The sequence below is a fragment of the Jatropha curcas genome, chromosome 11, assembly GCF_041381405.1.
Source record: "Jatropha curcas cultivar XTBG-Jc1 chromosome 11, XTBG_Jcur_1.0, whole genome shotgun sequence".
NCBI lineage: Eukaryota > Viridiplantae > Streptophyta > Magnoliopsida > Malpighiales > Euphorbiaceae > Jatropha > Jatropha curcas.
Window position 1 is genome coordinate 898,085 of NC_143161.1, and position 25,979 is coordinate 924,063.

A 25,979-nucleotide genomic window follows, 5' to 3' on the forward strand; every position below is an offset into this window, starting at 1 on the left:
TTCAATTCAAAGAATCTGTAACCTCACTAAATCTGAACAAAGAATGGACGGAATATTTAAAGGCCGAACCACTTGATTTAAGCCCAAATTTAATTGTGAATTCACCCAACTGTAACACAAATGAATCAAATTCTTATGATATTAAATTTCAAATATTCATCACTCGTCTAATTTTTCTAACAATTTAGCACCTCAAATTTTACGAAGGACCTATTATATTTGAGAATATGAATTATAGTAATATACTGATTGATAAGAAAATAATTTGAACCGAGTAAGTTAAAGTTTGAACAACACAAGAGACTAAGTAGCAAGTTAAAGCTTGAATAATTTCTGAATCTCATTTAATTACGTAACGCTCAATGTAACAATTAGTCAATAAAATTATTAAATGACTGAGATTTTTATTCAACATTCGTGACTAAAATTCTTACCATAAAGATTATTTAGTCAGTTACAGTGTAAATTGTACTATAAATAAGTGTATGAGAACATGAAAAGGATCACTTTATTCCTAGATTAATAGCAACAAACACATTTCTTGAGCACATTCACAGTTTACACTCATTACTAATATTAAACACCTCTTCACACTAGTAATAATAATAATTTTGGTATCTTTAATTTTTATATATAAAATATTGGTTTAATATGTGGTTCCTGGCTACAAGTTTTGTAACAATTATTATCACATTTTCAACTATCAAATAAGTACTTAAACAATTTAATTTTATAATTTGATATGTTCAATATAAATTTTTGTATGTTAAAAGTATTTAATAAATGCAATTTTATAAAATTTTGATAATATATTATATGCAGGGAGATAAGATTAATATATTATTTCTTTTCTACTATTGTAGATTGTGAAGCAGGAGCTTTCAAAAGAGAAATTGAAATACTAAGCACTGGAAAAACAACTCATTTTACTTAAAAGCTACAAAACCCTAATCCCAATTTTTTTTGAGCAAAAGAAACAAGTTGCTACAAAATTTATATGAAGATAACAACAAATACTAACGATCTATTCTGCAAATTGGCTGAATTTAATTTCCTGTTATTTACTTTATCGTGGTTCAATGATTGATTCAGTAACATTATTCACAGACCATGTAGAGTTGCTTTGTGATTGAATATGGCTGCTGCTTGACACATTCTGAAAAGTGAATGTAGGTTGTTTAGGTTGAGGAAGCTTTGATTTTTCACCACTTAACATAGAATCTATGGCTGCCATGGTTGGTCTATCTGCAGAATGATCCTGTACACAAAGTAGTCCAATATTTACACATCTACTTACTTCTGATGCCGAAAACGAGTTGTCCAATGCTTGGTCGATCATGCCTACACCACTGCTTTCACACCAAGATTGCCAGGCCTGCAACAATTTGTATTACTTTATAATGGAATTCCAAAATTCAATGGAGGAAAATAATGAAATGATCTTATATTGCTGACTTACATATGCCAGAAGGCTCATGTGTTGGTCGTGATTCTGGAAGCTGTTAGCTTTCCTGCCACTAACAATTTCCAAAATCAACACTCCAAACCCAAAGACATCAGATTTCTCCGAATATATGCCGCCCAACAGATATTCAGGTGCCATATAACCTCTGCATTTGATGGAAAATAGGAAAATAAGAAAATCACTGGGTTTAGTACTCAATAGTTTGTACTTGTAATTTTCTATTTTTCTGATGTTACTAGCTTAAAACTATAAGCATTTCCAAATGTCGCAAATGTTATTCCTTTTTCATTTCAACATTTATATGCTTTAAAATATTAGTAAAACCAATTTTAAGCTGAAAAAGAAAAATGAAAAACCAACACAGTGCAGATTGCTTACAGTGTTCCCACAACCCTGTGAGTGCTTCCAAGATCTTGTGTGCCTTCAAAAATTCTTGCCAATCCAAAATCAGATATTTTGGGATTCATCTTTTCATCCAAAAGAATATTGCTGACCTTCAAATCTCTGTGTATAACCCTTAAACAAGAATCCCGATGGAGATAAAGAAGCCCTCGAGCAACTCCAGTTATAATGTTGATGCGCTTATTCCAGTCGAGTTCTGCCTTTCTTGTTGGATCTGAGCAATAACCCAAATGTAAAATGTGTATTGTCAGTTATACTTCCAAGCATCACAGAGTAAAATGAAGGGGAAGAAAGAACAAAAGTCCATCTTTACTCTAAAAGATAAATTATGGCATCTCCTACCAAAAAGGTAAGTGTCCAAGCTTTTGTTGGGCATGTATTCATAAATTAATATCTTCTCTCCTCCTTCAATGCAGCAACCTATAAGTCTGACAAGGTTTCTGTGTTGAAGTTTGGAGATCAACATCACTTCATTCTTGAACTCTTCTGGGCCTTGTCTAGAGCTACTAGAAAGTCTTTTAATTGCTACATCCTTTCCATCCAGTAGCTTTCCCTACATGAAGACATCAAATTAATACTCCCTGCTTTTTTTGGCTTCTTCAATTATTTAATTTAGATCATTTTCATTTCCCTTAAATAAATGTCGGTCATCACCTTATAAACTGGACCGTATCCTCCTTGCCCGAGTTTGTTTTCTATGTCAAAGTTGTTGGTAGCAACTATTATGCTATTGAAGTCAAACAAAGGCAACTCTACTGAATCTTTATCTTCTGAAGGACTTCTCCACACAAATGGTTGCGATGTGTCTGTTGAAGCGTCAGTTGGATCTGTCAAAGAAATGAGTTTGGTGTTCTTTAACATCCAAAGCAAAGATCAAAATTCAAAACAAGAGCTCGGCCATTCAGAGCAACAATAGCTATCAATGAAACTATAAATCAATAAGCTAATGGTAAAGTAGCAGCCTTTCAGTTTTTTACCTTTTATCATAACCCTTTTTTTGGCTCTCCACTTCCAGAAACTATAAATCAAGGCAGCTATGATAGCAACAGTTAAAACCGTAATGATACCGACAATGATCTTTACTTTTGTATTCTGATTACCTAAAATATAAACAAACATTAGCGATGAAACAATAAAAATTTTAATTTTCGATCGAAAAAGAAACAAAAATTAGAAAGCAAAGAAGTCGTTCAAACGTGACACTACCATCATCCAATTCTGAATGTGCAAGGCGAAGAAAAAGATCCTGGCCACCTAAGGGTAGCTCATGCATATCAACAAGGTTTCCTGCCCAAACCAAACAACCTATTCCACTTACATACGCATAACCTGAGCACGAACAGTTATTGAGGCACTGCTGATGACATTCATTTTCATCCCAAACTTTCAAGAAATCAGAAGAATCTGGAAGCCTTAATCCACCTATCTTCAAGAACACATCTGGACTTCCACCTCGTGTGTTTGTGGCACTTGTGTTTCCCCCACAACTCAATTCACTTCGCCTTACACACCCTCCACTCCAGTTCCCTTTGGTCCACTCCTCATTTGACTTTGGCACAAATCCTTTCAAGCATCTACAAGTTAGATTTGGTTCATATCTTTGGCAAACCCCAAAAGATCCACATGCACCATAAACTTCACAGGGAGTAATAGGTGCCTCCCATCTAGGATACCAGCCCCTCTGTCTTGCCCAACACAAGAACCTTAAAACTCCCATTGATGAAACCTTAAACATAGAATAACTGCAGTTCCTGAGTATACTAACATTAAGATAAGCAGTTTCTGGCTGAAGACCATCTACAAGTTGAAGTCCACTTTGATAATCAGCATCCATTTCCGGTATCCCAATAAACTTTGTCTTGTCCCAAGGCCCACTTCTCCATTGAGGTTTTGACCCTTTCCAAACAATAGCTTGTGGTGGAGTCTGAGGTGGTACATTAGCAGTGAAATCCCCAGGAGATGGATCATTCTCACTTTTCCAGGAATTGAGAGTAAGTCTGTACCCATTTGTTTCGTTGAAGGCCAACCATGTTCCAGGCAAGAGAGTATCTGTAGGATCCTGAGAGCTATCCCATAAATTATTTCCGGTTTGGCTATTCTTCAAGACAAACAGTCCATCGTCTGAAAGCAAACCAATCGAATCATTTGACGGGTTAGAAACATTGGTCGACCAGATAATGGTTTTCTGCCCATCAAGAAGCCAGAAATTGCCATCACTCCCAATTGTTAGACTTGCTGAGGAATTTGTAATTGGCTTCTCTCTATTGGCCACCCAAATAACAGTTCGAGGAGAAACCTCCTTAAACCAAATTCCCACATATTGAAAATGGGAATCATTAGGAGTAAAGAATCCCAACTCAAAAATTTGGCGAGGGGAATTAAGATTTTGGTCTGGCAAGACTGGTGTGGATGAAGTTATGTTATAAATTACAGAGCAATAAGCTAACGGCAACAAATTGAATAAGAAAACCCACAAAAATGCAACTTTAAAACACGGGTCTCTTCTAGACATCTTATTCCTAAAATGATATAACTAAAATGACATGGTGAGAATACAGAGAGAAAGAAATGATCTTAATTGATGGGAAAACTGTAGTTGCTAGTGGAGGTCAACTTTTATAGAAACAGAGGGTCTAACCAGTACAGGGAGTATAAAAGGGATACAAAGATTTCCAATGAGAATAATTGAAGAAGTGGAATAAGCCAATTGCTTCCAGGGAATGTAAGATGATCCTACCAATCAAGTGAAATAGACAAAAGCTATCAAGATTGGAGATTGGGTGGCCCAAGCTGGTACTAGTAACTTTAGGACTTCCAAAGTCCAAACAGGAGTTGGGTGCTCTGTCTCTCTCTACCACCCCAACCCCAAATGTGCACTTCTGTTGATGGTGATGCTACTCTTTGAACCCTGCTGATGAAATGTTTTTCTTCTTGTTCAAAAAACAATTACGGAACACTGATGGTTTTATTAACAAACTCTTAATATTTAAACTTACAATTACATGCCGTACAAATTTTTTTTTTTTCCTTCATCGCAACCTGCAAAGTGGTCCAAATTTTCAATTTTTAACTTATTTAAATAAATTTATAAAACAAAATAACATAAAGAAGAAAAGGCATACATTTTTCCCTTCTTTATATATATATATATATATATATATATATATATATATATATATATATATATATATATATAATGAAACTATTACGAACTTATTTCGTCGTGAAAGAGCACGGATGATCCAGTTGACGATGAGCATATGGTTAAAGGAAGTCAACAGGGGGGATTTATTTAATTGCAAAATTTGACAAAACATTGTCTTTTACTTCCAGTAGCTATTTTATCATATAAAATAGCAAATAAACATGTATTCCGTTGACTTTGAAAGCAAACCAACTCCTCCAAGTTTTGAATTTGTGAGTGGAGCTCGGCTGGATTCCAGACTTCTCACATTTTGGTTTTTTCTTGCTATCACAGCACAACCCGTCAATCCTCTTAGATATTAGTAACATATGCATATTCTTAGGGTTTAATGATAAAAAAATCCCCAACTTTCACATTTTTATTAATTCTAGTCAATTTTTTTTTTTAATTTTATCAATTAATACCGCATATTTGTTTTCTGTATCAATTCTAACATCTATTTGTCTTCCGTCAATTTCATGTTAGTGTGGTAGTTATCTCTCACAGGTGGAATCTACAACATTCAATGTCAGCGCAAGTCATATATCCACGCATATTAAAAAAAAATTAAACTTTAAAGTTTTTATCAAATCTGACCGGTTCTTTTAATTTATCAATTAATTTCACACATTAATTAATCTCTATCAAATGATTTTGTTATACGTTATCAATTAGTATATATCTTTAAAAATAATATTTTTAAAAGACTCTCTAGTAAAATTGAATTTTAATTGATTAATCCCATTATACAATTAAGTTATATAATTAATTAATAAATTATTTAATTGAATAAATATCAATATAACAAAATGATTTGATAGAGATTAATTAGTACACTGTATTGATTGATAAAATTAAAAGAATTGACTATATTTGATAAAAACCTTAAAGTTCACGTTTTTTTTTAATATACTTGGATATATATGACTTGGTGCTGACATTGGATGTTATAAGACCCACTCGTGAGAGATAACTGCCACATTAGTATGAAATTGACAGAAAGATAAATAGAGACTGGAATTGATATAGAAAATTAAATAAGCCGTATTGATTGATAAAATTAAAAGAACTAACTATAATTGATAAAAATGTCAAAATTTTGGCTTTTTTTTTTTTTTTTTTTTGTCATTAGCCCTATTTTAAGTGTCATAACATGGATTTTTTTTATCGAAAGCTTGATTCAAATGAGTAATAAAGATCACAACAAGAAGCAACTTGGCTTTAGCTTGTGCGCACTGATTCAAAAAGGTAGGGAGTCGGGACATTTATTTCTCATGTTCTTGTTTAAAACGAAACATCTAGAAGAAGACAAGTATAAGTCCATCTTTTAGGCGGTCAGAAAAATATGCATGTTGATTCGAGGAAAAGGCAAATGCGGGACCCAAAAATTGATAGATGATGTAAAATCGTTTGTATTAACATAGAAAGGAAGGAAGATTTCAAGAAAACTGTTGGCATTGCTGCGTTGAACGAAATCGTTGAACAGGTCAACCTTTCACATCTGCTGCTGTCAATGGGCTTTGCTTTTAATTGGTGGGCTATGCAATGCCATGAATATGAAGAAGATAAATGAAACCTCAACTTGTGTCTGATTATTTTGCAATTTGTATGACAAAGACAAAGATCATACTTCAAGAATTCCAAAATATTCTGAATAATAAAAATTTCTTTAATCCATTTTATGAAATCTTAATAATTAGATTACATTTGCAGACAAGAGAATCAAATATTAATTTCCACATAGAAAATGCAATAATAGCAGTTGTGGATAATTCGTTTTCATCATCAACAATGATCAAAATCCCAAGTTTGAAAATGCAGTTTTATATATGGAGAAAGAAAATATATAGATTTCTTTATCTCCCTTCAATTGGTGATAGAGTCCCTCATTTGTAGAACATTTATATATTTCTTCCTTCTGATACCTGTTCTTCAATGCGGTTTGGAACATAAATGGAGGTTCCTTGGGTTGTGGAAAAGTTTCTTTGCTGCTTAACATGGAAACCACTTCTGCCATACTCGGCCTTTCTGCAGCTTGGTCTTGAACACAAAGAAGACAAGTCTTTTGCTCCTGTTTCATATTTGTACTTCAAATTTGTCTTCTCTTTCCTAATTAATGAAATTTCCATTTATCTTTAAAAAAAGAAAGAGTGACACAGTGACAGGGGCGTGAATTGACAATCGTTTAAAATTGGGGCTACTTCTGCTAAATGCAATAATAATGGCTGTCAAAGTGTGAAATAATAAGAAGTTAGAGAATAATCTACAATTGGCAGGAAACATCTGGGCTTTAAATGGACTTTCTTATGCACTGTTGTGGGCACAACTTGGGCTGGTCCATTAAGCGGCATGTTAGGTGTACTTCGTTTATTTGGGCTTTATTTATTTATTTTTATTGCGGTGACATTGTTGTATTCGGCGGTCCGAAAATGCAAACGACAAATCCATCTAGTTCAACGACAGGTTAGTTCTGCAAATTCCGAATCCTATTTTAATAGATGTTTTTCCTAAGTTTCTTTCTTCTAAAGCAGTTGAGCTGAGAACTAACTTCTAATTGTTAGTTAGTTGCAACTAACCATTAAACATAAACTATCACAAGCCAAGCTTTAAATTTCTCACATGTTTATGCATAAACATATTAAAATGACCTGTGGTTGACCACATTTCTTTTGAATCTAATATTCCAACCACTCAGTATTCATTTTTCAATACACAAAAAACCAAACAGACTTTAGACAAAGATCTGTGCAATTAATGTAGATAGATAACTACATTATGTCCTGAGCAGATCAACAAACGTTGACTTGTTATTTTAAATTTTTTTCTTGGTTCCATTGATTCTGCTTCCAGAAATTAATCCAACACTGCTTGAACTCAACTCTCTGACGTTGTCTGTCCCTGATGAAATTTCTTGCTAATCCACATAAATCAATGAAAACAAATTCTTGTATAGACATAGAAGTAATTAATAATCAGTTATGCAATAAGAATATCCGTTTTTCATTCAAAATTGATTTTCAAAACCACTATACAGATGTTGCTATGTTTTTTGAATTCAATTACACAAAAAAAAAAAAAAAAAAAAAATGCATGTGGGAAAAAGAAAAGATGCTAGTCATCTCCCTACTATCATTGTAACTGTCACATCGTTTGAGGATACAATTTCTTGACCTTCAGGAAAGATTTCGGATGTGTCTATGGAGGTTCTTGTTGAAGTGTAAGTGGGTTGCCTCGGCAATGGCAGGGTTGGACTATTGGTTTCAAGCATTAACAGCACAGCTGACATAGTTGGTCTGTGAACTGCAGAATCTTGCACACATAACATGCCTACATGTATGCATTTCAATACTTCACTTTCGTTACACGAATCTCGAATAGATAGATCAACTAGCTCCATTGTTCTATTTTCACGCCAAAGTTCCCATGCCTGAAATCAACCAAAATTAAAATTTTACTAATTGATAAAAGGAATATTAATGATATCAATTTTATTATTACAGCATAAAGTAGGCTTAACCAGAAAATGTTAAAAATTAGTGTGCTTACATAGGCAATGAGGCTGACATGAATAGTGGAACGAAAACTGGTGTTTCTCCGGCCACTCACGATTTCTAGTAGTAATACTCCAAAGCTGTAAACATCTGACTTTACTGAAAATAGGCCTTCCATTGCATACTCAGGTGACATGTAACCGCTGCAATTCATGAAATGAATATGTCATATTAAGATTCATCAAATTGTTTGCTGTGATCTAATTGTACATCATTTGATATGCAATTTGTACTTACTACGTGCCAACAACTCGGTTCGTGTTCAATTCATTTTGGTTTCCTCCAAATATTCTGGCCATGCCAAAGTCTGAAATCTTTGGATTCATTTCCTCATCCAACAAAATGTTGCTAGCCTTTAGGTCTCGATGAATGATTCTTAGCCTTGAATCTCGATGGAGATAAAGAAGACCTCTAGCGATCCCCTCAATGATATCGAATCTTGTCTTCCAGTCTAATAGAGCCTGCTTTGCAGAGTCTGCCATTGTGTTCACAATCAAATGGTAACCATTAGCTAGCTGCAAGAATACTTCTTTTGGTGTCTTCAAATGGATTTTCAATTACGCATCAAAAGGGAAAAACTTACCAAAAAGAAAGCCATCTAGACTTTTGTTTGGCATGTATTCATAAAGCAGCATCTTCTCTTCCCCCTCTATACAGCAGCCTAATAATCTAACAAGATTTCTGTGTTGTAATTTCGCAATCAATATAATTTCATTCTTGAACTCCTGTAAGCCTTGGCCGGAGATTTTTGAAAGCCTTTTTACTGCTATTTCCTCTCCTCCAGGAAGTTTACCCTGCAATGAAAGTGAAAATAGTTATTTTCAGTACTCAAACTGTGCTACTCTTAGATTCTGCCACATAATATAAATACAGTACCTTGTAGACGTGACCAAAGCCCCCCTGCCCAAGCTTGTTTTCTTCAGAAAAATTGTTCGTAGCAGCTACTACAGAATTGAAATTGTATAATGGTAGATCAGGACCGTTTACTGGGCTCCCATCAATGAAAAGGTCAGCTGGTCCAGACATCTCTGTTGAATACTCTTTGCTCTTGCTCTTATCGAAAAATGGTTTCTCGCTTTTTCTCATTAATGAAGCTGAAATAGCCGCTGGCGAAACTAAAAGAAAAAATATAGAAGTTAGTAACAAGAGATGCCTTATGAAATCTTATATCTCTGAACCAAATTTGAAAATATCACCTTTAAGTCTTCTCTGTAGCCCCCAGATTAGCAATACAAATAGTGCAACAAAGATCACTCCAGCCACAACAATTAGTGCAATCACTGCTGCAGAGAGTTTCTTGCCATCTAAAAAAATAAGCAGACAAATTAGGCCATCAATCTTGTTGCAAGAGCAAGATTACATATTGTTCTTTCTTTTTACTCATCTAAAATAAAATGAAATAAAGAAGATTAACTAGGCTACAAATTCTTTTATCATTATCAATATTATCATTATTATGAACCTAAATTTCATTTGTTCTCTTAGTTGTACACATTTAGAATAAGCAAGAATCAGATACAGTTCTAATAAATCAAAAAACAAGGAAAGAAAAAAATCATACCAAATTCAGAATCAGCCAGACGTAGGTGCATAACAATTCTAGGTATGCCAAAATCCTGAATATCAATCAAGTCCCCATTCCATATCATACATCCGATATTTTGGACTACTGCAAAGGCATTACAAGAACAGTTACTTAAACACATTTCCTGACAAGATTCCAGGGAAACGCCAGTCCTTACAACAGCAAAATCTGGCAATTTATTGCAACTTAACTCCTTAAACCCATCATTTCCACCATTAGTAGTATTCCTCTGGCACTGCAATTCAGCCGTTCTCACACACCCACCTGACCAATTGCCCTTCATCCATTCATCTGGATGCCTTGGAGAAAACCCATCCAGACATTTGCATTTGGGATTAGAAGATTCTTTACAAACCCCAAAACTTCCACAAAAGTTATAAAGCTCACAATCATTAGCAGGCTGTGTTTGCATCACATCCCACTCGTTTTTTTCTACATTCCATTTCAATTGCTCTTCATAGCCATCCCATCGTATGTGAAACCTCATCAAATCAGAACTATTAGATGGAGTATAAGTCATAAAATCCATTACAAACTTAAATCCATATCTGATATTAGCTAGGATTGTCATATTTGGCACACCCGTAAATATTTGACCATCCCAATACCCACTCCTCCATCTTCTTGTTGAATTCTTCCATATCAGTATCTGTGGTGCTCCACTAGGATCAATTCCCATGGTGAAGTTTCCCGGTGAAGGATCAGTTGCAGATTTCCATGAAGTGAAAACCCTCTGCTCTCCTGCCGAAAGACTTGCTCGAACCTTCATGTTTGGCAAGAACGTATCGGTTGGATGTTCAAAACTTTCCCAAAGTTCCTCATTGTCACTGCTAAGTTTGAGAGTACCTGAGTTTTCAAGAATTGCTACTGTGTTGTTGTTAGATATATTTTGATTACTCGACCAAATTGAATTCCCATTTCCATCTGTAATAATTAAATTTCCATCTTCACCGATTTTAAAACTCCCATTTCTATTAGAAATCGGTCTATCTCTGTTAGCAACCCAGATAACAGGCTGACCAGGAATCTTATGATACCGAATACCAACATATCGCAAAGTAGAATTTTCAGGGTTAAAGAATCCCAATTCAAAAATTTCTTCACTTGATACTAAGGTTTCACCATCTTGTATTGATTCACCGTTTTTGATTCGATCAATTGCATGGCAGAGGATAATTAAAGAGGATAAGGAATAAAAGAATGCGAAAAGAAAGCTGAGAAAGGCCATTTTCATACTAAAAATCAATAAGTAACATAAAGATGAACAAGACGACAGATATCAGCAAGAAGAAGAAGAAGAAACAGATAGTAGCAATCAAAAAAGGGAGAAGGAAGCTTCAATGGATGGCCATTGGTGGCGGTAGTGGTTTTGGTGGAAGCTGACAATAATCTTTGTGTTAGGATGACAAGTTGGACTTAAACACCTTCTCTTTTATATTATTTAACGTAAGATGCTTTAATCTAAAAGAGCATCACCAAGAACGTACCTTGATGAGGAAAAATCGTATTTCCAAGTTTGACGAATAAAAAGAAAATGGAAGGACATTATTTAATCGGTAGGTAAAGATCAAGAGATTCAACATCACATGCCATTGACTATCTTTGAGAGTTTGTGATTCAAGATTTTACAACATAATTAAATAAATATGAAATAAAAATGGAATCCGACTTCTCTGTAAATTTTGGGCCAAATAATTGATGAAAGAAAGGAAAAGCTTTGACTTTTAATTTGTAAGTTTGCAAGTTATTTTGGATGCTTTCAGTGAAGTAGTTTACTTCAGATGTGAAGGTAATTGGAAAAATGGATGCTTTCTGTTTTTATCAGGAACCTGTCCGTTGCAGTGTGCTCTGAAAATTGACATCTCCAAGTTCAACAATGACCTTGTAACTTGAGACTCGCGATTGTTTGTTCACATTTGATGAATGCGGGAGGTAGAAGTAGAAGAATGTCGTTTCGTACCAAATAGTATCTCTTTCATAATTAATGTTATTTCCCAGCAAACTTCTTTCTAAGATCTTGATATTTAGAATGATCAGAAAAATTAGTTAATAGAAATAGTTTATAGTTAAAAGGAAAATGATTTCCTTTATTTAGGAATAAATCGAACTTACAAGAAAGAGAAGATTCATACGCGGTTTTCGTTTTTCTTTTTTCTTCTTTTCATACTGAAATTATCAAGATAACAAATAATTAAGAAGTTAAATTTTTTTTAACTCTTTTTTTTTACTCTTAGAATAAATTTTTTTTAACTCTTTATTATACTACTTAAAAATAACTATAAAATACAGGTGGTATATTAAAATATCGATTCAATAATAGGCCTATTTATAAAAAGATGTGCCAATTAGAAGAAGTTTCTTCCTCAATTTTGATTGGTGTTTAAGTTAGTGGATGCGTAAATTTCTTTGTGAGCAAATAGGGAACGGCTGCGATGGCCATAGGACATCCAATTGGACGGTTTGGACTTTCTAATCAGTAATTACCCCACCCATGTGGAACCTTCAACAGTATACGCGGACGAATCGGTGAAACACAAACAAAGTTACACGTGATAAAAATTCCATTAATTGGATTAATTAATTTTAAAATTAACAATTAATTATTGCTACTTCGTACTGTCATTACTTATTAGAACCTAACGTTGGACCACTGATTAATATTGAATATTGAATATGTCGTCTGCCTTTCCATTTAGACTGTAATGGAATGTATAATGCACGCAACCAAATTAGAATTAATTAAGCTTAATTAATTAATTATGAAGGACAACATAATCTTATTTGTTCATAGCATTTCTGGTACCTTCTTCTCTTTTGTCCAAAATAAACTAAAATTATCATTTTGGATGAACAGTATTAGAGACAAGAAGCAATCAGTAAATTGACAAAAATGAATTGAAATTTGAATAAATAAAATGACAAAAGACACGGTTTCTAGCTTTTTTCAAGTCTATGGATAAAAAAGAAAGATGGCGACCACTGAATGTCAGGACTGAGGAAGAAAACAATGAAGAAGGAAGCTATTCGTGGTAGGGAGGATTCTTCTGGCAAACCAACAAAATAAGCTACAGTATTAGAAACCAAATTGTAGAATAAAAAGATAAATGGGGAAGCGGAAACAAATTGAAGAAAATGGTAGTGCATTCTACTTGTCACTCGGTGGTTGACTCTGATATCAATTATTGAGTGGCTTGTTTCTGTTAGCTACCCATATTGGAATTAGCACAAAAATTTTTCATTTTCGTATAATTAACAGGGAGGAAAAATCCTATTTTGAAGGTGTTGGAATTACAGACCATCGACTCATGGGCTTCATCATAGAATTAACAGGGATGAAAAACCCTAATTTCCATATCATGTTTCAATAAAATCTGATAGTATCTTCTATTTCACAATGTCACAATTAGCTTTACATATAAGAGGAAGAAATACATTCTAGTTATCTACCGGGCGTCAACAACAGTTAGAGTAACGAGGTTAACAGAACAATTTTTCAGGCTCTGTTGAGAGGAACCTGCAGAATCTAAGGCAACTTGCCTTTCAGTAAATGCTGGTTGCTTTGGTATAGGAAGATCCACGATTTCACTGTTCAGCATTGATATAACAGTTGATACAGTTGGCCTGTCTTTTGCAAATTCTTGCACACACAATAGACCTACATGTATGCATCTCGAAATTTCAGCTTGATAGCACGGATCGGACACTACTGGATCAACTAGAGCCGCATTGTTGCCTTCATTCCACAATTTCCATGCCTGCAGGAAACACAAAATTAGATGAACAAAAAGACAGCTATGAGCTGAAAGGACATACAAATCCTAGAAGGCTCAAAGCTTGCTCATTTTCATAAAAACTAGTATTTCTTCTCCCGCTTACAATCTCTAACAACAGTACTCCGAAGCTAAACATGTCCGATTTCTCTGAAAATCGTCCTCCCATTGCATATTCAGGCGACATATAGCCACTGCAAGTTATCCAGTAAAGATTTCTAAGCTCATATAAAATGATAAGATAATGGAATCGATGAAAAAAGTACTTACTATGTTCCAACAACCCTTCTAGTATTGGCTTGATCTTCATTTCCTCCAAAAATCCGGGCCATTCCAAAGTCTGAAATTTTAAGATTGAGTTCTTGATCCAACAAGATGTTACTTGCTTTCAGATCTCTATGAATGATTCTTAGTCTAGAATCCCTGTGAAGGTAAAGGAGACCCCTGCAAATTCCTTCTATGATGTGAAACCGTTTTCTCCAGTCTAGTATCTGTTTCTTACTCGGGTCTGGCATACATTGCACACAAAAAATGAGTAGAATAATTTAGCAGCGGTTTTTTCAGTAAGCTATATTAATCAAATAAAGATGATATGCTATAAAAATTGAATTCAACAATAGATCGGATCACAGCTTTCTAACCAAAAAGAAATGCATCCAAGCTTTTATTTGGCATGTACTCATAGACCAGCATTTTCTCTTTTCCTTCGACACAGCAACCAAAGAGTCTCACCAGATTTCGATGTTGGAGTTTTGATATCACCACCACCTCATTCATAAATTCTTCTAGTCCTTGTCCTGACGCTCTTGACAATCTTTTAACAGCTATCTCTCGTCTATCACTCAATTTTCCCTGAAAACTCACAATGGCCCATTATAAATAGATATTCAATAACTAGTGAAGTCCATTAGAGAAGTGCCATTACCTTGTATACTGGACCAAAACCACCCTGTCCAAGCTTATTAGCTACATCAAAGTTTCCAGTGGCAAGGGCAAGCTTCTGTAAATTGAACACTGGTAATTCCTGGAGCTTAACTTTGTCAATGCTGTCCACTAGCATGTTTACATCCGAAAATGTTGGATGATTTTCATTGCTATTGACTAATAACATCTCCCTGTTTTTCCTCCTCCTTTCTGAGTAAGTGAGGTTGAACAAGAAAGTCAATTGCAAATCAACGGTTTCTTTTCTACAAAATTGTGAATGTAAATAGAATTCGAGTAGATTACCTTCATACTTAGCCATCGACCTCCACATAAAAAATGCAAAAATGGAAATTGTAATTACTCCTATAACCACTGCTATGCCGATAATTACGTTCAAGTTTCTGTTGTTATCTGAAAATGAAAAGAGGTAACTTGCTTAAACTTACCGACCAAATAAGGCATCAGCACAAACAGCAGATAGTATCAAGCATAACTTTATATGTATGAAAATCTAGTAGCAAGTACCAAGTTCGGAATATGCGAGGCGAATGTAAAGATCTGCCCCTCCACTAGAAAACTTCTGTATGTCTATTAAGTTTCCAGTCCAAGACATACAACCAACATCAGAAACGTAGGAATAAGCAATACAAGAACAATCATTCAAGCAATTGTCTTTACACTCTTGTTCAAGGGAAGGTGACCAGTAGGCCAAATCAGGCACTTTAACTGTCTCCAGCTTCGAAAACTCATCATGTTTTCCTGCTTCGTCGCCAGTTTTAATTCTCTCACATTGCAATAGTCTTCTCCTAACACAACCACCAGTCCAGTTTCCCCTACTCCATTCATCAGCACTTTTTGGCTCAAACCCTTTCAAGCAACTACAGACTGGTGAATTCTTTGGATTACAGACTCCAAACTCCCCACACACGCCATAAATATCACATTCATTCTCTGGACTTTGCCAATCAATTTGCCAGCTCTTCGAACTGTTAGTCCACGTTTTTTGTATCAATTTTCCTTCAGGACTCAGAACAAAGATATAAGGATGAGATTTATCTATATAAGTGAAACGTATGGAAAAATTTCCACTACTTCTATCCCCTTCAAGAAGAAAACCATCAAGAAAACCAGAAGCCATATCAGGAACCCCAATAAAGATCCGACTATTCCATTGACCACTTCTCCAATATGGACGATTGCCTTTCCAAATGAAAAATTGAGGAATTTCAAAGACATCCATACCAGCAGAAAAGCTTCCAATGGATGGATCTGAAGGGTCTTTCCAGGATGTTAGCAAAATTTTCTCGTGTTCTTTGATTGGCAGTAAGCTTCATGCTACTCAAAAATGAATCTCCTGGATGCTGGAAACTCTCCCATATGATATTTCCGTTGTTATTATCTCGCAATACTAAGTTTCCCACATCAGTAAGCTCTGCACTTGAATTATCAACTCTGGTTAAAACACTAGATGACCAAAGAACATCTCTGTTTCCATTCAAAACGACTAGATTTCCATCTTCATATATTTTCATAATCCCAGAAGAATCTTTGAGTGGCTTGTTTCTGTTAGCTATCCATATTGGAGTAGACATAGGATTTTCATAATACCATATACCCACATAGCGATTTGTGGAATTAACTGGGCTGAAAAATCCTAATTTAAAGGTTTTTCCTGGAGAGACTACAAATTCAGGATCTTTGATAAATTGAGATGATGTGACTGTATCTATTGAATAAGCACGAAAATCTATACAAAAACAGGCTAGTAAGAAAATAGCTGCTATAACTTTGCTGCTGCCAAACCCCATAACTGTTTAATTCCTTGTTTCTTGACGATAATGGAAAAAGGAGCTAACGGATCATTAAGTATGGAAATTTACTACTGTTTTCTATTAGTTCTCTGAATTGCAGTTTTTTTTTTTCTCTTTTGAAATACGATGACTCTCTTCCCGCCGGTTTACCGGTTACTTTTCTTTGGTCAGCTATAGATTTTTCTATGGGCGCAGTGATGGTTGACAATGCTGTTAGCCATTAACAATCTTTGTTCTTTTTGTTTCTTGTTTTAATTTGATTATTGTAGTGGTCAAGGATTATGTAGAGAAAACACGATTTAAAAAAAAAAGTAAAGAAAATACCAAAGTCCTTGATTTTAGGGGGTTTGACGTCGTTATTATATATATTGCAGAAAGCTAATGAAGGAAATGAATAATTTCTCTGCAAAACCTGTTTCTTTGAGATTTCTTCTTAAATTCACAGCAAATTCCCCATGGGTCCTCTCTCATTCAGTTTTAACTTGGCTCTAATAAGACTAGATATCAAATAATTTCAACTTCTTTATAATTTTAACTATACATACAATTATTGAGACAGTTCTGTCTGCATTTAACTATGCAACTGCAAGATTTGAAAATGACTAAAGAATTCGTACCGAGAAAGAAGAAGATTAACTCCGCAACTCTGACCTCCTGCCATATCAGAGTGAATCCTCATCCTTCAATTCCTTAATTACATACAGGAATAATTACAGGAATTCAGTTCTACCTACGCCGTGAGGCGAGGGCCATCAACCGGAATTGTTAACGCTTAGTACCCATTGATTCTTTGGTAAATAGATCTCTATCAACTATTCCGTAGCCCAGCGCTTGAACTTTACCTTCTCCATCTCGTCTCCGATCTCTTGAATTTCTTTTGTTCATCTCACTCTTCCGTCTTCGAGGACAAAGAAGCAAAGAACCAGATCGTTTGTTGCTAATGAAATAACGACGTCATTCAGTAATCAGATAAGATAATATTATCATTTACTTTTCGTTTCTCCGCGATGAACGAACGACCTGTCGTTTCTTAAAATACACAATCATTATTCACTTCATTTATTTATCTTTTCAATTTTATTTATTTATTTATTTTTATAAACATCTACCAACATTCTTAACCATTTTCATACTAAGAAATAAACTCCATCCAACAAAATGCATATTACAAGTAGGGAATTTTCTAGGAAAGCTATTTTGTTAAATAACTCCAAAGTGGGAAAGAGGAGAGGACATTACATATATTTTTTCCCAGTAAATAACTGTAATTTTTTTAGATGAACATTAAAAATATTTTTGTGATTGTAGAATAAATAATTTTATTTTTTTTAAAATCCAATTGAGATTCGAATTGGAATCTCAAACTCCTAGAAAAATTATTCAGGTACTTGTCCTTCCTTTTCGATGCAAACAGGTTGTTTTGTTTCTATTTTCTATTATTATAAGATTCTGGAGGGTGATGTACTTATCCTCTTGTAAGAAAACCCATCTTCATCGAAGCAACGGGCTTTTTGGACTTCTTGTCACGCTCACACTGAAAATATCGTTTTAACAAGAAGCAGCTGCTCAGCTTTATAACACCCATCTTCACAGAAATTAACAAGTCCTTTTTTGGATTTCTCTTTTTCAGACAACTTATCTCTTTCCCAATTTTTGTTTCATATACATGTAACAATTTAAATATCATCGGAATTGGAATCACTTACAATATTATATACGAACGTGGCTTTGCCCGGAAGAGTAGGAAACTTACCTATCACTATTCTGATATTTTCTGATCAGGAAAATTGTTGTAACTTGAGACTCGCAATTGTTTGTTCACATTTGACGAATGCGGAAGGTAGAAGTAGAAGAATGTCGTTTCGTACCAAATAGTATCTCTTTCATAATTAATGTTATTTCCCAGCAAACTTCTTTCTAAGATCTTGATATTTAGAATGATCAGAAAAATTAGTTAATAGAAATAGTTTATAGTTAAAAGGAAAATGATTTCCTTTATTTAGGAATAAATCGAACTTACAAGAAAGAGAAGATTCTATTACTCGGTTTTCGTTTTTCTTTTTTCTTTTTTCTTCTTTTCATACTGAAATTATCAAGATAACAAATAATTAAGAAGTTAAATTTTTTTTAACTCTTTTTTTTTACTCTTAGAATAAAATTTTTTAACTCTTTATTATACTACTAAAAATAACTATAAAATACAGGTGGTATATTAAAATATCGATTCAATAATAGGCCTATTTATAAAAAGATGTGTCAATTAGAAGAAGTTTCTTCCTCAATTTTGATTGGTGTTTAAGTTGGTTGATGCGTAAATTTCTTTGTGAGCAAATAGGGAACGGCTGCGATGGCCATAGGACTTCAAATTGGACGGTTTGGACTCTCTAATTAGTAATTACCCCAGCCATGTGGAACCTTCAACAGTATACGCGGACGAATCGGTGAAACACAAACAAAGTCACACGTGATAAAAATTCCATTAATTGGATTAATTAATTTTAAATTAACAATTAATTATTACTGCTTCGTACTGTTATTACTTATTAGAACCTAACGTTGGACCACTGATTAATATTGAATATTAAATATGTCGTCAGCCTTTCCCTTTAGACTGTAATGGAATGTACAATGCACGCAACCAAATTAGAACTAATTAAGCTTAATTAATTAATTATGAAGGACAACATAATCTTATTTGTTCATAGCATTTCTAGTACCTTCTTCTCTTTTGTCCAAAATAAACTAAAATTATCATTTTGGATGAACAGTATTAGAGACAAGAAGCAATCAGTAAATTGACAAAAATGAATTGAAATTTGAATGAATAAAATGACAAAAGACACGGTTTCTAGCTGTTTTCAAGTCTATGGATAAAAAAGAAAGATGGCGACCACTGAATGTGAGGACTGAGGAAGAAAACAATGAAGAAGGAAGCTATTCGTGGTAGGGAGGATTCTTCTGGCAAACCAACAAAATAAGCTACAGTATGAGAAACCAAATTGTAGAATAAAAAGATAAATGGGGAAGCGGAAACAAATTGAAGAAAATGGTAGTGCATTCTACTTGTCACTCGGTGGTTGACTCTGATATCAATTATTGAGTGGCTTGTTTCTGTTAGCTACCCATATTGGAATTAGCACAAAAATTTTTCATTTTCGTGTAATTAACAGGGAGGAAAAATCCTATTTTGAAGGTGTTGGAATTTCAGACCATAGACTCATGGGCTTCATCATAGAATTAACAGGGATGAAAAACCCTAATTTCCTATATCATGTTTCACTGAAATCTGATAGTATCTTCTATTTCACAATGTCACAATTAGCTGTACATATAAGAGGAAGAAATACATTCCAGTTATCTACCGGGCGTCAATAACAGTTAGAGTCACGAGGTTAACAGAACAATTTTTCAGGCTCTGTTGAGAGGAACCTGCAGAATCTAAGGCAACTTGCCTTTCAGTAAATGCTGGTTGCTTTGGTATAGGAAGATCCACGATTTCACTGTTCAGCATTGATATAACAGTTGATACAGTTGGCCTGTCTTTTGCAAATTCTTGCACACACAATAGACCTACATGTATGCATCTCGAAATTTCAGCTTGATAGCACGGATCGGACACTACCGGATCGACTAGAGCCGCATTGTTGCCTTCATTCCACAATTTCCATGCCTGCAGGAAACACAAAATTAGATGAACAAAAAGACAGCTGCAAGTAACTTATAATATGGCCATCTATGAGCTGAAAGGACATACAAATCCTAGAAGGCTCAAAGCTTGCTCATTTTCATAAAAACTAGTATTTCTTCTCCCGCTTACAATCTCTAACAACAGTACTCCGAAGCTAAACATGTCCGATTTCTCTGAAAATCGTCCTTCCATTGCATATTCAGGCGACATATAGCCACTGCAAGTTATCCAGTAAAGATTTCTAAGCTCATATAAAATGATAAGATAATGGAATCGATGAAAAAAGTACTTACTATGTTCCAACAACCCTTCTAGTGTTGGCTTGATCTTCATTTCCTCCAAAAATCCGGGCCATTCCAAAGTCTGAAATTTTAGGATTGAGTTCTTGATCCAACAAGATGTTACTTGCTTTCAGATCTCTATGAATGATTCTTAGTCTAGAATCCCTATGAAGGTAAAGGAGACCCCTGCAAATTCCTTCTATGATGTGAAACCGTTTTCTCCAGTCTAGTATCTGTTTCTTACTCGGGTCTGGCATACATTGCACACAAAAAATGAGTAGAATAATTTAGCAGCGGTTTTTTCAGTAAGCTATATTAATCAAATAAAGATGATATGCTATAAAAATTGAATTCAACAATAGATCGGATCACAGCTTTCTAACCAAAAAGAAATGCATCCAAGCTTTTATTTGGCATGTACTCATAGACCAGCATTTTCTCTTTTCCTTCGACACAGCAACCAAAGAGTCTCACCAGATTTCGATGTTGGAGTTTTGATATCACCACCACCTCATTCATAAATTCTTCTAGTCCTTGTCCTGACGCTCTTGACAATCTTTTAACAGCTATCTCTCGTCTATCACTCAATTTTCCCTGAAAACTCACAATGGCCAATTATAAATAGATATTCAATAACTAGTGAAGTCCATTAGAGAAGTGCCATTACCTTGTATACTGGACCAAAACCACCCTGTCCAAGCTTATTAGCTACATCAAAGTTTCCAGTGGCAAGGGCAAGCTTCTGTAAATTGAACACTGGTAATTCCTGGAGCTTAACTTTGTCAATGCTGTCCACTAGCATGTTTACATCCGAAAATGTTGGATGATTTTCATTGCTATTGACTAATAACATCTCCCTGTTTTTCCTCCTCCTTTCTGAGTAAGTGAGGTTGAACAAGAAAGTCAATTGCAAATCAACGGTTTCTTTTCTACAAAATTGTGAATGTAAATAGAATTCGAGTAGATTACCTTTATACTTAGCCATCGACCTCCACATAAAAAATGCAAAAATGGAAATTGTAATTACTCCTATAACCACTGCTATGCCGATAATTACTTTCAGGTTTCTGTCGTTATCTGAAAATGAAAAGGGGTAACTTGATTAAACTTACCGACCAATTAAGGCATCAGCACAAACAGCAGATAGTATCAAGCATAACTTTATATGTATGAAAATCTAATAGTAAGTACCAAGTTCTGAATATGCGAGGCGAATGTAAAGATCTGCCCCTCCACTTGAAAACTTCTGTATGTCTATTAAGTTTCCAGTCCAAGACATACAACCAACATCAGAAAAGTAGGAATAAGCAATACAAGAACAATTATTCAAGCAATTGTCTTTACACTCTTGTTCAAGGGAAGGTGACCAGTAGGCCAAGTCAGGCACTTTAACTGTCTCCAGCTTCGAAAACTCATCATATTTTCCTGCTTCGTCGCCAGTTATAATTCTCTCACATTGCAATAGTCTGCTCCTAACACAACCACCAGTCCAGTTTCCCCTACTCCATTCGTCAGCATTTTTTGGCTCAAACCCTTTCAAGCAACTACAGACTGGTGAATTCTCCGGATTACAGACACCAAACTCCCCACAAAAGCCATAAATATCACATTCATTCTCTGGAGTTTGCCAATCAATTTGCCAGCTCTTCGGACTGTTAGTCCACGTTTTTTGTATCAATTTTCCTTCTGGACTCAGCACAAAGATATTAGGATGAGACTTATCTATATAAGTGAAACGAAAGGAAAAATTTCCACTACTTCTATCCCCTTCAAGAAGAAAACCATCAAGATAACCAGAAGACATACCAGGAACCCCAATAAAGATCCGACGATTCCATTGCCCACTTCTCCAATATGGACGATTGCCTTTCCATATGAAAAATTGAGGAATTTCAAAGACATCGATACCAGCAGAAAAGCTTCCAATGGATGGATCTGAAGGTTCTTTCCAGGATGTTAGCAAAATTTTCTCTTGTGTTCTTTGGTTGGCAGTAAGCTTCATGCTACTCACAAATGAATCTCCTGGATGCTGGAAACTCTCCCATATGATATTTCCGTTGTTATTATCTCGCAATACCAAGTCTCCCACATCAGTAAGCTCTGCACTTGAATTATCAACTCTGGTTGAAACACTTGATGACCAAAGAACCTCTCCGTTTCCATTCAAAACTACTAGATTTCCATCTTCATATACTTTCATAATCCCAGAAGAATCATTGAGTGGCTTGTTTCTGTTAGCTATCCATATTGGAGTAAACATAGGATTTTCATAGTACCATATACCCACATAGCGATTTGTGGAATTAACTGGGCTGAAAAATCCTAATTTGAAGGTATTTCCTGGAGAGACTACAAATTCAGGATCTTTGATAAATTGAGATGATGTGATTGTATCTATTGAAGAAGCACGAAAATCTATACAAAAACAGGCTAGTAAGAAAATAGCTACTATAACTTTGCTGCTGCCAAACCCCATAACTGTTTAATTCCTTGTTTCTTGACGATAATGGAAAAAGGAACTAACGGATCATTAAGTTTGGAAATTTACTACTGTTTGCTATTAGTGCTCTGAATTGCAGTTTTTTTTTTTTTCTTCTTTTTTGAAATATGATGACTCTCTTCCCGCCGGTTCACCGGTTACTTTTCTCTGCACGGTGATGGTTGACAATGCTGTTAGACATTAACAATCTTTGTTCTTTTTGTTTTTTGTTTTAATTTGATTATTGTAGTGGTCAAGGATTAGGCAGAGAAAATACGATTTAAAAAAAAAAGTAAAGAAAATACCAAAGTCCTTGATTTTAGGTGTTTGACGTCGTTATTTTATATATTTCAGAAAGCTAACGAAGGAAATGAATAATTTCTCTGCAAAACCTGTTTCTTTTTGAGATTTCTTCTTAAATTCACAGCAAATTCCCTATGGGTCCTCTCTCATTCAGTTTTAACTTGGCTCTATCTGGATGGTAAAAATAAGACTAGATATGAAATAATTTCAACTTCTTTATAATTTTATCTATACATACAATTATTGAGACAGTTCTGTCTGCATTTGGCTTTCCTTGAAAGATTAGGCTTCCACTATCAGAAATATATGACCCGGCCTGAAGAATCAATTGCAACTGCAAGATTTGAAAATGACTAAAGAATTCGTACCGAAAAAGAAGAAGATTAACTCCGCAATTCTGACCTCCTGCTATATCAGAGTGAATCCTCATCCTTCAATTCCTTAATTACATACAGGAATAATTACAGGAATTCAGTTCTACCTACGCCGTGAGGCGAGGGCCATCAACCGGAATTGTTAACGCTTAGTACCCATTGATTCTTTGGTAAATAGATCTCTATCAACTATTCCGTAGCCCAGCGCTTGAACTTTACCTTCTCCATCTCGTCTCCGATCTCTTGAATTTCTTTTGTTCATCTCACTCTTCCGTCTTCGAGGACAAAGAAGCAAAGAACCAGATCGTTTGTTGCTAATGAAATAACGACGTCATTCAGTAATCAGATAAGATAATATTATCATTTACTTTTCGTTTCTCCGCGATGAACGAACGACCTGTCGTTTCTTAAAATACACAATCATTATTCACTTCATTTATTTATCTTTTCAATTTTATTTATTTATTTATTTTTATAAACATCTACCAACATTCTTAACCATTTTCATACTAAGAAATAAACTCCATCCAACAAAATGCATATTACAAGTAGGGAATTTTCTAGGAAAGCTATTTTGTTAAATAACTCCAAAGTGGGAAAGAGGAGAGGACATTACATATATTTTTTCCCAGTAAATAACTGTAATTTTTTTAGATGAACATTAAAAATATTTTTGTGATTGTAGAATAAATAATTTTATTTTTTTTAAAATCCAATTGAGATTCGAATTGGAATCTCAAACTCCTAGAAAAATTATTCAGGTACTTGTCCTTCCTTTTCGATGCAAACAGGTTGTTTTGTTTCTATTTTCTATTATTATAAGATTCTGGAGGGTGATGTACTTATCCTCTTGTAAGAAAACCCATCTTCATCGAAGCAACGGGCTTTTTGGACTTCTTGTCACGCTCACACTGAAAATATCGTTTTAACAAGAAGCAGCTGCTCAGCTTTATAACACCCATCTTCACAGAAATTAACAAGTCCTTTTTTGGATTTCTCTTTTTCAGACAACTTATCTCTTTCCCAATTTTTGTTTCATATACATGTAACAATTTAAATATCATCGGAATTGGAATCACTTACAATATTATATACGAACGTGGCTTTGCCCGGAAGAGTAGGAAACTTACCTATCACTATTCTGATATTTTCTGATCAGGAAAATTTTTTATTACGTTCAAGCAAGGGATGTATCACCGTTCATCACTATCATCATCATCCATGTCATGTGTCGTTTTCAATACGAAGGTGTAAAGAAACTTGGAAAACTAAGATTTCTCTGTTGGGGGAATTTTAAATTTAAAATGGCAATTTTTTAAATATTAACTTTGTTGCTAAATTACGAAACTGATTGCCAATTTTATTGTTATGATTGAGTTGTGGTATTCAACTATATATGACAAGAAATTAATAAAATGCCAACAAGATAAGCCTTCTTTTCCTCAAGAAACCCCTTAGCAATTTCCTACCCATAAAATAATGTCATTCACAATTATCCAGTCTATATGTTAATAATTACAAATTAGAAAATTTATGAATTCTCAATGCTAATAAATAACACTTTGAATTTTAATTGACATTGAATTTTCTTTTTAAGATTTTAAAAAGAAACAAAAAAACACATCTTGGTCATCTTATTTGCTTAGTCATATCACATTAATCATCTTTAATGTTTCACAAAGATTTGAGATATGAATGATATTATTAGGATTTAATATATAATATTATTTTGAAAATTTTAATAAACAAAATTGTTTGTTGTAATGAAATTAATAGTATTTATTTTAAAATTAAAAGCTAAATGTAGCACGAAACACATTGCTTGTATAGAATATAATTGTTATATCATACATGTATGAAATGGAATTAATTAATTAATTAATTTCATAGTATACATGTCCACCACTATTTCATTGCATTTGCATAGCAAAATCTTTTCCAGTAGGTCAAAACATCAAACCGTTTATTTATTATTCTTGCTTGCACAATCACAACTTAGGATCCTTTTTTAAAAAAAAATTAATTTAAATTTATAACTTTTTACCTAAATATGGCGTTTTCGTAATAAAGATTCCTAAATAAAAAAAGAATTGGAAGTCTTATAGGAAAGGAAAGGAAAATGGTTATTGGTTGCCCACTCTATTCGTAGCTAGGTCCTTCCC

General features: G+C 34.3%; 4 protein-coding genes across 10 annotated transcripts; all 4 read right to left on the bottom strand.

The window, feature by feature from the left end:
• Nucleotides 1–909: 909 nt before the first annotated feature.
• LOC119369126 (G-type lectin S-receptor-like serine/threonine-protein kinase At1g61370) lies at nucleotides 910–4,801 on the bottom strand. Its single transcript, XM_037641655.2, has 7 exons — nucleotides 3,074–4,801; nucleotides 2,845–2,967; nucleotides 2,522–2,694; nucleotides 2,210–2,420; nucleotides 1,844–2,081; nucleotides 1,460–1,610; nucleotides 910–1,375 (listed from the first exon to the last, which is right to left on the bottom strand). The coding sequence occupies exons 1-7, from the start codon at nucleotides 4,377–4,379 to the stop codon at nucleotides 1,067–1,069; spliced, it is 2,511 nt and encodes an 836-aa protein (XP_037497583.1). The 5' UTR covers nucleotides 4,380–4,801; the 3' UTR covers nucleotides 910–1,066.
• A 2,828-nt stretch (nucleotides 4,802–7,629) lies between these two features.
• LOC105649430 (G-type lectin S-receptor-like serine/threonine-protein kinase B120) lies at nucleotides 7,630–12,094 on the bottom strand. 3 transcript variants are annotated; one of them, XM_037641668.2, is made up of 8 exons: nucleotides 10,164–12,094; nucleotides 9,799–9,906; nucleotides 9,479–9,717; nucleotides 9,186–9,396; nucleotides 8,840–9,077; nucleotides 8,598–8,745; nucleotides 8,212–8,478; nucleotides 7,630–7,961 (listed from the first exon to the last, which is right to left on the bottom strand). In XM_037641668.2, the coding sequence occupies exons 1-8, from the start codon at nucleotides 11,419–11,421 to the stop codon at nucleotides 7,926–7,928; spliced, it is 2,505 nt and encodes an 834-aa protein (XP_037497596.1). In that variant the 5' UTR covers nucleotides 11,422–12,094; the 3' UTR covers nucleotides 7,630–7,925. The 3 variants fall into 3 exon arrangements, with proteins under 3 accessions (XP_037497596.1, XP_037497595.1, XP_089572842.1); XM_037641667.2 differs by having other exon boundaries at nucleotides 7,630–7,965; XM_089716716.1 differs by lacking the exon at nucleotides 7,630–7,961 and having other exon boundaries at nucleotides 8,028–8,478.
• Nucleotides 12,095–13,505: 1,411 nt separating this feature from the next.
• LOC105650568 (G-type lectin S-receptor-like serine/threonine-protein kinase At1g11330) lies at nucleotides 13,506–17,734 on the bottom strand. 3 transcript variants are annotated; one of them, XM_089716721.1, is made up of 8 exons: nucleotides 17,310–17,734; nucleotides 15,407–16,313; nucleotides 15,185–15,292; nucleotides 14,883–15,091; nucleotides 14,599–14,809; nucleotides 14,228–14,465; nucleotides 14,001–14,151; nucleotides 13,506–13,942 (listed from the first exon to the last, which is right to left on the bottom strand). In XM_089716721.1, exons 2-8 carry the CDS (start codon nucleotides 16,119–16,121, stop codon nucleotides 13,631–13,633), a joined length of 1,944 nt encoding a protein of 647 aa, XP_089572847.1. In that variant the 5' UTR covers nucleotides 16,122–16,313; nucleotides 17,310–17,734; the 3' UTR covers nucleotides 13,506–13,630. The 3 variants fall into 3 exon arrangements, with proteins under 3 accessions (XP_089572847.1, XP_089572848.1, XP_089572846.1); XM_089716722.1 differs by having other exon boundaries at nucleotides 14,064–14,151; nucleotides 17,310–17,731; XM_089716720.1 differs by having other exon boundaries at nucleotides 15,407–16,553; nucleotides 17,310–17,725.
• A 2,190-nt stretch (nucleotides 17,735–19,924) lies between these two features.
• On the bottom strand, nucleotides 19,925–24,244 carry LOC105649427 (G-type lectin S-receptor-like serine/threonine-protein kinase At1g11330). 3 transcript variants are annotated; one of them, XM_089716719.1, is made up of 8 exons: nucleotides 23,812–24,244; nucleotides 21,853–23,001; nucleotides 21,631–21,738; nucleotides 21,329–21,537; nucleotides 21,045–21,255; nucleotides 20,674–20,911; nucleotides 20,447–20,597; nucleotides 19,925–20,362 (listed from the first exon to the last, which is right to left on the bottom strand). In XM_089716719.1, exons 2-8 carry the CDS (start codon nucleotides 22,919–22,921, stop codon nucleotides 20,051–20,053), a joined length of 2,298 nt encoding a protein of 765 aa, XP_089572845.1. In that variant the 5' UTR covers nucleotides 22,922–23,001; nucleotides 23,812–24,244; the 3' UTR covers nucleotides 19,925–20,050. The 3 variants fall into 3 exon arrangements, with proteins under 3 accessions (XP_089572845.1, XP_089572844.1, XP_089572843.1); XM_089716718.1 differs by having other exon boundaries at nucleotides 21,853–23,308; XM_089716717.1 differs by having other exon boundaries at nucleotides 21,853–23,308; nucleotides 23,682–24,244.
• Between the last annotated feature and the right edge of the window lie 1,735 nt (nucleotides 24,245–25,979).

Coding starts and splice junctions, on each gene's coding strand:
- LOC105649427 (XM_089716718.1), bottom strand. CDS start 23,137: ATGGGGTTTGGCAGCAGCAAAGTTATAGTAGCTATTTTCTTACTAGCC. Junction 21,538..21,630: donor GTCGATGGCTAAGTATAAAG/GTAATCTACTCG, acceptor TCACTTACTCAG/AAAGGAGGAGGAAAAACAGG. Junction 20,363..20,446: donor CTTTGAGCCTTCTAGGATTT/GTATGTCCTTTC, acceptor TGTTTCCTGCAG/GCATGGAAATTGTGGAATGA.
- LOC105649430 (XM_037641667.2), bottom strand. CDS start 11,421: ATGAAAATGGCCTTTCTCAGCTTTCTTTTCGCATTCTTTTATTCCTTA. Junction 9,397..9,478: donor GCTTTGGTCACGTCTACAAG/GTACTGTATTTA, acceptor CTTTCATTGCAG/GGTAAACTTCCTGGAGGAGA. Junction 9,078..9,185: donor TCTAGATGGCTTTCTTTTTG/GTAAGTTTTTCC, acceptor ACACAATGGCAG/ACTCTGCAAAGCAGGCTCTA.
- LOC105650568 (XM_089716721.1), bottom strand. CDS start 16,121: ATGGATGTCTTTGAAATTCCTCAATTTTTCATTTGGAAAGGCAATCGT. Junction 15,293..15,406: donor CCTCGCATATTCCGAACTTG/GTACTTGCTACT, acceptor TTTCATTTTCAG/ATAACAACAGAAACTTGAAC. Junction 14,810..14,882: donor GTTTTGGTCCAGTATACAAG/GTAATGGCACTT, acceptor GTGAGTTTTCAG/GGAAAATTGAGTGATAGACG.
- LOC119369126 (XM_037641655.2), bottom strand. CDS start 4,379: ATGTCTAGAAGAGACCCGTGTTTTAAAGTTGCATTTTTGTGGGTTTTC. Junction 2,421..2,521: donor GATACGGTCCAGTTTATAAG/GTGATGACCGAC, acceptor GTCTTCATGTAG/GGAAAGCTACTGGATGGAAA. Junction 2,082..2,209: donor CTTGGACACTTACCTTTTTG/GTAGGAGATGCC, acceptor GTTATTGCTCAG/ATCCAACAAGAAAGGCAGAA.